This window comes from Nelumbo lutea, chromosome 8, assembly GCF_056320005.1.
Source record: "Nelumbo lutea isolate HS-2025 chromosome 8, American lotus-T2T, whole genome shotgun sequence".
Classification (NCBI taxonomy): Eukaryota; Viridiplantae; Streptophyta; class Magnoliopsida; order Proteales; family Nelumbonaceae; genus Nelumbo; species Nelumbo lutea.
In genome coordinates, this window is record NC_142691.1 from 19,989,931 (window position 1) to 20,001,197 (window position 11,267).

Below are 11,267 nucleotides of genomic sequence, written 5' to 3' on the forward strand. Positions count from 1 at the left end.
AAGATTCTGCAAATCAGATTTAAATTTTGTATTGCATAATTTAATCAATTTTTATCTATGATTTTCTTTCATGGGCACATTCCCTCAAAGCCATCGACTCCTGTAATAACCACCACAAACCCAGTTTAATCCACCTCGAACCAAAACCAAATCAGCCAGTCCATTTACTAGCCCGAGTTATCAAGCAATTCGAGACAAATCATAAGAGCAATGTAAGAATAAACTAGTGATTGCAGCTAGCTACCTCAATTAACATGGCATAAAAGATACCAAAAACCTTTAGGAAGAAAAATATAAATGACTTTCATTCTCCAACCTAGGGGGCTTTTTCTCTTCTTCCCTCTTCCTCTTTCTCTCAGATCACCCACCACCGGGATACAGCAGCCCGATCCCTCTCCGACCCCTCCAGGGGTCCCGCCATCCTCTTCCCCATCCATTTTCCCCCTTTCCTCCACCGTCAACTCTCGAACCTTTGGGGATCTTTGACCACTGCCTCATCCAAGTCAATGGGCTTACAACCCCTCAATGATCATTATTCATTTATCAGTCACTATGTCAAGGTGCTAATGCATCATTTTATTAACATCACAACTTCGAATATCTATATCTATATATATGAAGTTCATTCATAATGTACGAGTTAGGGCAATCTATACTTGAGGCCATTCATACAGTTTTACAGAAAGCTAACTGCCAGAGGATTCAGATATCCAGCCTTAACTTTCACCTTGCTAAAACAACCAGCAAGTCTGCAACTAGGGCTTTTCATAAGAACGCCCAACCCGACCAAACTGATCAACCCAGACTGATTCAACCTGAATCGGCCGAGCTTTCATCAGCATGAGTCGGTTTCGGGTTGTGTAAATTCCTAAGCCGATTATTCGGGTCAATTTCGGTTTTTACACAAGAAAACCGAAACTGACCCAAACCAAACCAACTTAGTTCCTAGTCCAAACATGAAGTTCCAAAGCCCATTAGGCCACCTAGTTTTTGAATGGTTGCAAGAAACTTTGGATTAGTAGATAGTGATTAATGAACAACTTTTGTGATTAACTATTCATTTAAATTTCATCATAAGAGATGGCTGAAATGATGTTCAAATTATGACTGTTTTTTAAATTAGCAAGATTTTATCACAGGGATGAACTTAGAACCGAAACCGACCCAACCCAACTCAAATCAACCAGGTCGGTTTTGCTTAACACTGTGTCAGTTTCGGTTTCTACATCAGATTACCCGACCAGGTCGGGTCGGTTGGAAAAACCGTAGTAAACCGACCCAACCCGACCCATGAACAGCCCTATCTGCAACTTAATAATATGCAGAAAAGATGTTAATTCAAGCAAATGAAAACCAGCCACAAGACCACCAAAGAATTCTTAAAGGTCCTTCCAGGACAAGAAAATTTATTTGGCATTATTAGGACTTAAAAGACAAGAGGTTCCCAGCAGTGACACAAAAAGCCTAAATTACAACACATCCATATAGAAATTATGACAAGTGATGAATAGTGGCGAACTAAAGGGCTCAAAATTTCGATGGAAGGTACCCAACAGACTGAAAAGCCTTGTGAAAAGTATAAGAAAAAAACAATTTATTCAGGATCCAGCCTCTTTTTAACTGACATTATGGTAAGAATCAATGATGGCGTCTGCAAGATATTCACATTTTGCCAAAGATAATCCAGCAAGAGATATCCTTCCGTCCTTTGTCATGTAAACATGCCACTTATTCGTCATGTTTTCACTCTGATCAAACAATAACAACCAAAAAAAAGTATCAGAAATCCCGAAATATAACACATGGATGATTAGTGATAGTACACTATGGAAATCAGTTTTTGAATGAAATAAATTGTGGTTTTCACTATTTAAATTGTAAAACATGTCAATACATGAGAATGGAGTGATGATCAATCTAACAAATCATAGTGCACATAATCAGAAACTGGAGCAGGAAAGGTGGACCATCAAAATTGAAAAGTTATTAAGGTTTTGAGCACCTTTAGAAGTACAATATACTTATATAGCATTACGTATTGTTATGTTAGAATTTATTATTATTTTTGTTCTGGGATTATTTTCATCGAACTAATTATGAGGGCCTGTTATATTGCTTTATTTAGGTTTTAGGCATGAAAGTGATCTTAAGATCTTATTGTATTAGATTTTTTATTTTGCCAACTAGTCTTGTTTATCAGCTGTATTTAAATAATTGACCAAGGATATTAATAATTGTAATAATAATAATAATAATGATTGATATAGGGGCAGTTTCAAAAGAAGTTATTTTTTATAAAAAAGAGGAAGGTGTTGCATGGTCATCAACGGAAGGAGATGGAATGCATGTTCGAAAGATTGACTGACATGGGAGAGATGGATAAAGGGCGTAATTGTTTTATAATGAGAGAGAGAGAGAGAGAGAGAGAGAGAAGAGAGCATGAGGTGAATGTGATATTTGTATAAAGGCTTTCTCAAAAGTCAGAAATAGGGATCTTGTTTTGAGCAGACAAGCGGTTGATATTGGACCATGGTTCTAATTTTTGAAATCAAGATTCAGTGGCAATTCTACTCTCGAATTGCTTGAATCAAGATAACATATGAACCATACTTCCATGTAAACACCAACCAGAATCCAACCTGACTAAATGAAAATGGAATACCGAACCATACCCAACCCATTCCACAAATAACCCCTTATACTCAACCAAGGATATATCTACATATGTTTCAAAGCTACCATGTCAATGGATCAGCTATGGAGTGGGTTGACCTCAATCCAAACCTGACCTGAAACCCAATTAAGGATGGCTTGACCCTAACCTGATAGGGTCAGGTCAAGGCAGGTTAAAAACTTAACCCAAACCATTTGACATCACTATTCCTTACTAAGCAATAATAGGAATGCTAACACTGCTCATACAGTAGAAATGTGCAGCCTATTGCAGCTTTAAATCAATTGAATTATGGATAATATGTGAATTGTACCTTTGTGTAAATGATTTTGGGATCTAAGCAACTAAGGCATGTTAACCCATGCAGTAGCGATGAACAGCCTATACACCCTGCTTATGAATAAGTTAATATTCTAGAAATCAACAGAAAGGTAATACCTGGTTCTATTTAAATTACAAAGAACTTCTAAGAACATCAAAATAAAAGATGTCTTGGATGCTTTTTCCTATTTAAATGAATAAGACTAGCAAGGATCTCCGTACCAGGAGATTAGAAATTCAAAAATATCCTAGAAGAATAAAGCAATGGCTAATGAACTAGTCAAACTATTTAAACTTGAAAGGGATATACCTGGGCTTTGTTGAGTCCAGTAAAGGAAAACATGCCAATCTGCTTCAGGATAAATGACCAATCTTTCCCACTTTTATCCTTTGCAGAAAGACTGTCAAATAGTTTTTGTCTCACATTCTTTATCCTCCCAGCCATTAACTCCATCTCTTCTCTCCATTCATTGAAGAGAGCTGGGTCACCAACAACATTCGCAACAATCCTAGCCCCATGAACTGGAGGATTTGAGTACATTGGTCGAGCAAGTCTTTTCAGCTGGCTCTTTACTCTGTACATGGGAAATATACAAATTAAAAGGTTGCAACCAATATACGCTGGATCTAATACATTTGAACCATGCCCATGCCCTTTTAAGTATAAAACAGACATTAAATCTCATTTTACCTTGCTGCTGCATCTGATGATGAGCACACAACATTGATAGCTCCAATCCTTTCTGCATAAAGCCCCAGATTTTTGCTGTATGACTGAGCAACCAGAAGCTCCAAACCACGTGCAGCAAATAATCTCACCGATGAGGCATCCACATCAAGGCTTCCACTTGCAAACCCCTAAAAATGCATTTCAGGCTTAGACACACATCTACCTCCCAGCAATAAGTAGTCAACTCAAAACTAACTCTACCTGGTATGCAACATCAAAGAAAGGGATGTGGTTCTTTTCTTGAATGACATCAGCAATTTTCTCCCACTGTTCAGGGGTTGGATCAATGCCAGTAGGATTGTGAGCACAGCCATGAAGCAACACAAAAGACCCAGCTGGTGCGGCCTGAAAAAAGAAAAGTGAGCCAACTATTAGATACCAAAAGTATCCTCATCAACTTTGGAAGTATTTCATTGAAACAAAAAGGAAATGAAATAAAAGGGAAAATAAAAGTATAGCTAAATGAAAATTTATTGACACTTGACACTAAATGGTTCTGTCAATTTCTTAAAGAAAACCGAGACTCTTTTCATCAGTCCAGGATTTCCTTTTATTAGTAACAATCTAGACTAATAAATAATGTGTTCACTTAATGTGTGATTATGTATTGCTTATCAAAATTCTTTTTATGAAATTGAACGTAAGATTGATTATAAAATGTAGAAAAAAAGTAAAGCTAATGCATCTTAAAAGGGTAGAAGTAGAACCCAACACAACCCAACCCACATATAATAGAGCCCCATGATATAAATTATATAATAAAACACCTTGATATCCACTAATCCATTTCTGCTAAATGAGTCAAGTATTGGACTAGCATGAGCTCATTCTTTGAAACACCCTCTCTAGCAAGAAAGTAAGTTATTAGATCTGTTATTTGTTAGCTCATTGGGATGGATCTATCATTAAAACCAATTATTCTGCCTTTGCAGGTTGGACCAAACTATTATATGATAAAAATGCATTACCTTTATGTCTGATATCATCCCATCAAAATCTAGACCAACTGTTTTAGGGTCATAATATCGGTATTCTGACCAAGGAACTTTGGCATCATTGAAGATGTTCTTGTGGTTACCTGAAACAGACATTCAGTGATGATAAATTAGTAACATTTAAGTGAAGAAAACTAAATAAGCTAAGGATTAAATGCAATGACAACACACACCCCAAGTTGGTGATGATATCAGAACTTTTGCACCAGGAAAATAGCGTTCTATAAGTGCTGCAGCAAGGCGAAGAGAACCAGTACCAGAAAGACCTTGAACAGTTGCAACCTGGAAAGAGATGTTTTGAAATATGCAGTGAAAAAGATGAACCTCAGAATAGATGCAGAAACAATGGAAATATAAGAGTAATCCATTGTTGTGAAACATAAGAAGATAATCTTCCATACTCTTCCTTCTCGGATGACAGGATTGTCAGCTCCAAATAACAGCTCTGCAGTAACTTTATTGAATGCAGCCAAACCTTCAATTGGAAGATACTACAAGATTGAAGTAATATTAAATGTCAAAAGGCAGGCTAAAATGAAAGAAATGATGCCAGACAATCCCAGTCATCTGATATTTTGAGTACCTCTTTGTTTTCCCCCCTCTCCAACATAAGAGTCTCTGCCTAGAGAATTCTCATAATAGTCAGTATGATCTCAATTTGTTGTCAAAAAAGAAAAATAGAACAATTCAAATATCAAATATACCATTAAAAATGACAAGAAAATTATGTTTACAGGACAAGCCTGCATAAATATCCTGCAGAAAAGCATTTGTGACGGATTGAAGGAAAATACCAACCTTCTTAACTACATTAAGCACATATGGTTGGAGCTCTTCCGTTCGGTATGCTCCAACTCCAAGATTGAGTTTTGCGTCATTTGTGTCTGCTCTGAATGCTTCAGAAACCCCAAGAATTGGGTCTGGCGGGGCCATTGTTACACCCTCAAAGCGAGAAACATTGACAGCAACAGTCATAGATATCCGACCAAAAGACTGCAAAATCAGAAATAAGATATAAGACATAACTCAGATACTGATGGGAGGGGGGAGACAAATCAAACCAGTCCATTATTTGAATATGGAAATATAATGAGGAATCATATAGAAAATATGAAACTTTTAAAGCATTGTAAATTTTCAGAAACTATAAAAGCACTCTAAAATATCAAGGAAGCGTGCACTGGTATTTCAGAAAAAAATGATAAAGGAATCACCAAAGCACACTCTTAACTCATTATGCTAACAAAAACAACCATATGATACAGACCAAGAAAATTAGTATTATAATTCCAATTTTAAGTCTTAAGAATAAAAATCTTCATAAAGCATTGTCTAATTAGTATTATAATTCCAATTCTTCAAATAAATAATTTTTTATTTCCAGAGGAAAAAGATATAGACCAAGTAAGACAAGAAATCTATAAGACGTCCCCTCCACACATTATTCCAGTATTCCAGTACCTCATAGTGAATTTAAACATGGAATGGTCCCTTTTATGTGGACCTATAGGGTAGGTTCTTCTACAGTTCTACTTATGGTGTTTGTGTTTGGAAACTTGGTCCTATTGCAAGACTGTAATCAAGGTTTTCACTTTAGGAGTTTATCCAACAAGGGTACTTTGCATTATAAGCATGTCATAAACCCAGCTGGTCCAGCATGGACCCGAACCAAACCAAACTGGTCCAACCCCAGGTAACAAACTTAGCCTCTCAGGTTAGTGACTTGCACTGACCTAGTATTAGAATATTCTAGAGAATTCACTAATAAAATAAAGAGAAAAATGGGGACCCAGGACCTATTTATGGGGAAAATCCAAAATCTCTCTCTGGCTCATTCTTCTATCATCTCCCTCTCTCCCATGGCCTTCAATCTCTTACTACTGAAATTCCATATCTGACAAACTACAGTGACCTAATCCTTCGTTGGAAGGTATGTAGGCAGCTCCTCCAGGGGTTCAGCCGACTCCCTTTCTCCCCTACCATGGCCTTGCCAGAACCGATGGGCTTACAATATCCAAATCACAACTTATAACACTTCCATTTACAACATGAACAATTCTTTTCTTTTCTTTTCTTTTCTTTTCTTTTCTTTTTTTCCCATTTTTTGGGCAGGGGGATAAGCAGCCTTGGAAGTAAGTATTATATATTATGATCTTCTTTGTTTTTCTTATTCTCTCTAAACCAGTCTTGCACTTATAGAGAAGTCTTTTCTTTTGATTTCGAGTGATCTTTTATCCTGGTTTTGACAAAAGTAATGAGAAATTTGGAGCACTAAAAAAATAATTAGTAAACTGTGTTCGACAAAGAAGGTTTATCTTGAATGTCAATAGGCCGCATGTTTGTAATATAAGATAAACCTTCTTTGTCGAGCACAGTTTACTAATTATTTTACTCCTTGTAATCAAGCACCATTAATTTACTCCTAGCAAACATTATGCATGTGCTTGGGAAGAGAAAGGATAAAAAGTATTACAACCCCCTACAATACTTTCTATCTCATTTGCTATTTGAAATGCTATATAATATTCTGATAACAATCTTGGTTGAGTAGATGGAAACCCTTCATAGAAATAACAAATGGACGCTTGTTTCTGTTTGTGAGAAAGAGGAATTTGATGCCTAGTCTCAAGTCCAAAGAAATAAAGGGGGAGAGAAGAAAGAATACGAGACCTATGGATGAGGATTCTTGATAATATTAACCTTACATCATAATGAAGCCAAATGCTGAGAAAACAACATACCCAGCTAGTGTTAGTTCAAATAAATGAAATTATTTGCTTGATATGTTTTTACCAATAGATTTCACTACACATAGTAGAAAGTTGATTTGGTTTCATTTGTTTGCAAATGATGCCTAGCCACTTTCATGTTTAACAATTACATGACAAATGCCTTTCCTGAAAACACTGACAAATGCCTAACCACTTTCATGTTCTGCTCTTTAAGGCATATCCTTTTTTATGAATATTTAAGACATAACTTTTAAACCATTTCTAATAGACTCTGCATGTTACTGATTTTGGGAACGTCTTATCATTTTTTTTCAATTTTCTGATTGAGAACGGTAACCTGTATTAAGATAAAGATATTTTGCAAGAAAGTTTAGAAGCTTGATTTTCTTTGGGTTTTTTATCAATGATAGCTTAATGGTTTTAAGACTGTTTTGGAAGTATGAGTTGACTAGTTTCTAAACCTGAACCAGTGCTGAGAATTTCTCTGAATAAGGTCAAACTTGATTGTTGAGGATTAAGTAGGACTTTTTAGAATCAACAAATATTTAGAAACTGAATAAGGAGGATGATCCTGATTAACAAGGATTATTATCTCTATAAAGTCAAGGGAGTGGCGCTATTTCTTAGGGGCTTTGGTAGTTGCTGCTATGTCTTCTTCTTTTTGCCCCCTTCCTTTCGTGGGTAGCAAGGAATTGAGGGGGGAAGTGGCTTAGATATATAAGACAACATAACTAACATACTGACATAAGATATCTTTGTTTATCAAAGTCAAAGGAAGCATAGCGTAGGAATTAAAAATGAAAGATTTATAATAAGTATATGTGGGGCAATAAATCAGAGTAAAACAAATAAATAAATATAAAAAAAAAAATAGCAATAAGGTAAGTTGAAAAGATTCTCTAATCACAATCAAATGCAATATGAGTTCCATATTAAATTTCGAAGGAAACTAAAAGTATAATTAGACATAATTGTAACTTACAACAAATTAAAAATAAATGAATCATATAAAATTGACATAACACTTTCCCAAAGTAAAGTCAAACACATAAAACGAAAATTAAAAAAAAAAAAGGAAAACAAATTTAATATCAGTGCACCAACGAATGATGTGGGTTCCACAAGCAAAAAAGCACTCCAAGGATCCAATGAAAGACTGTACCAGCCCCCAGTTTAGATTCTGAACAGGGCAGTTTACATTGCTTTGTGTTATTTGCGAAACTAAACCTTAACTCCGATTCTATCACAGGACAAACTTCTACTTTTAAGAATACATAATCATTAGAATAATAAATTTTCCTTATTTCTCTTTTTCTACCATTTCAATGGGACTACCTGTGACTTGAGGGAGGAATTTCCCTTCACCTTGAGAAACGAATTTGTCAAGCCGGAGCTACCGAACTTCACTTTCTGCGGTGGCACCTGATCCCAGAACAATAATAGACGTGTTTAGGGAGGGAAAAACAAACAACTAGATACAGAGAAATAGATAGTGAACTCTAATAATCGAGAAACAAGTACAGAAGCAGGATTTTCGATAAAATCGTAGCAATACCTTAGAATTCTCACTTACGGCTAGCAAAGCCAAAGGAGAGGCGGACCCGAGGGAAAGAATCGTCGACGAAGCCATCTGAAATAAATTAGCATGAACTGATAAGATCAATCTGGTTAAACTTATCGAAATGGTGAAACAACCGATTTTCTACGATATTTGATGAACTCAGAAAAAAAAAATGCCATTCTATCTACGCCTGGGACGAAATGAACCTTGAGGATGCTTGACTGTATCGAAAACGATGAGAACCGATTGGAATCAGCACCGAATGAACGGAAAAAAACAAAAACAAACTCACCTGGACACAGAAAGAGAACCAGGACAGAGACAGTTAAAGAGTAGTTTGAACTTCAAAGATCTCCTGCTCTTGGATCGGAGCTATGAAGAAGAGAAGAGGTGAAGTCGAGAGAGACGATAAAATCTACGGTGGTGCGTCTTTGCATTTATATTTGTGGTTGATACTATAGATGCTGACGTGCTGCATGAATGCTACAGTCTACTGGCTGAATGTGCAACGCGCAATAGACAGATCGGGCTCAGTGAAACTCTTGTCTAGTCATGGACACAGGGCCCACCCGTTTTGTATCTCGTTGTTCCATTGTTGTTACACTTTAGCATTTCTCTTCCACTGTTTTGTACGAGCACACAGTCTCCGGTCGTCGCATCTTTCAACTGCCGAGTGACATCGGCATGAGCCTTTCGATGTTGGCAAAGGGGGTGGGCGTGCCTTTTCGGGATGAATGACGTGTGTAAAGACGGATCAGCAATCTGCACGCTGGAAGATTGATAGCATCCGCCGAGTTCAGATATGCTACCGATAAAACGAGATCAGATAGGCGCCCCACAGCACATTACTCCCGTGCGTGCATTGGGAACATCTCTAATACATGGCACGGGGGAGATGTTCCCCATGCATAACGCTGGAAGAAGATTTGATAACATCTGTATGGGGAGAGCGAATTCCAATAAAGAGGTGAGATGAGCGCCCATCTTATCTCGCCCTACGATGCATCGGTACTTCAAAATCCAATCTACTATTAGTCTACTAGTTTTGGGGGCGAGGGTTAGGGGACTGAGTTCACATCTCTGCCCCACATCTCATTCCCGCCGTCTATTGGGAACTTTAGGGCTGTGGGGATGTGTTGTGGAGCAGCCCCTTGTGGGGCGGAGATGTGAAATCTAGGGTAGTCTAGATCTCCTTTCCACAAGAACTCTGCCGACGTGACTACGTTTATTGAGTTTAGATTTGTGCCCTACAATGTCTCAAGCACATCTCGGAAACATCTCTGGATCATAGTACTAGAATCAATGATGTCATCATTGGGAGATGTTCCCAATACAGGACGGTATGTATCGTGAGATGTTGTGGAGTGTATATCTAAACTCCTACACACTACCTCGTGTATTGGGAGCATTTCTCTGTGCATAATACTACCCAGAAGGATTATATGTTTTCCATGTGTGACGGTGATATTATATGGGTAGACGTGGGCAGAATTCTTGTAGGTAGAGATCAAGACTTGGGTCAGAGAAGTTGGTATGGTCTAGAATCTATAAGACCCTTCCTAAACCCACCTTAGTTTCTTGTTATCTGAATCTTTTTCCCATAAAAAATGGTTTCAACATGTTCTTACATAATTTGTGTCCCCACACATCTCATACACTTCACATAACTAGCTAAAGGGTTCTCTCTTTAGATGTACAAAGTTGCCCTATACCCATGCATCAGAATAGCACCACCCAAGAGGTGGCTTGTTGGTGTATAGACCTGTTCATGGGCCAGGTGGCCCGACGGGCTGGCCCGGCCCCCAGACAGGCTTGAATGTGGTTATAGGCCCATGGGCTTAAATTCGGGCCAAAAAGCCTGGCCCGCAATAAATTCGAGCCAGGCTCGGGTTTTGTCAAAATAGCCTAGCCCGGCCTGACCTAATATTAGACTTAAAGTGAGTAATGTGATTATGTCCATTTGAATAATTTTTTTTTATTTAAGAATATAAAACTGTGTTTTAAAATATAAAAGAAAGGGGAAAAAACCATCTTGTAGGACCATTGTTCATTTAAATAGGAAAAAAAAACTATCTGAATTTTTAATTTTAATTTGAATAAGGAAAATTGTTTTTTTATTAAGTCTGGCTTCGGGCTTTTTATCAGGGCCGGGCTCGGGCACAAGTTATAGGCCCGTTAGTCGGGCCGGGCTCGGGCCTAGCATATTTCCCTTAATGACAACTGAAAGCCCGGCCTGACCCATGAACAGGTCTAT

At 37.5% G+C, this 11,267-nt stretch overlaps 1 protein-coding gene across 2 annotated transcripts; it reads right to left on the reverse strand.

Moving 5' to 3' along the window:
* Nucleotides 1-1,376: 1,376 nt before the first annotated feature.
* Nucleotides 1,377-9,484, reverse strand: ASP5 (aspartate aminotransferase 5). 2 transcript variants are annotated; one of them, XM_088957549.1, is made up of 12 exons: nucleotides 9,306-9,484; nucleotides 9,008-9,082; nucleotides 8,788-8,874; nucleotides 5,519-5,713; nucleotides 5,304-5,342; nucleotides 5,122-5,211; nucleotides 4,894-5,002; nucleotides 4,694-4,803; nucleotides 3,927-4,070; nucleotides 3,687-3,853; nucleotides 3,306-3,570; nucleotides 1,377-1,748 (listed from the first exon to the last, which is right to left on the reverse strand). In XM_088957549.1, exons 2-12 carry the CDS (start codon nucleotides 9,080-9,082, stop codon nucleotides 1,617-1,619), a joined length of 1,413 nt encoding a protein of 470 aa, XP_088813675.1. In that variant the 5' UTR covers nucleotides 9,306-9,484; the 3' UTR covers nucleotides 1,377-1,616. The 2 variants fall into 2 exon arrangements, with proteins under 2 accessions (XP_088813675.1, XP_088813676.1); XM_088957550.1 differs by having other exon boundaries at nucleotides 9,220-9,432.
* Nucleotides 9,485-11,267: the final 1,783 nt, after the last annotated feature.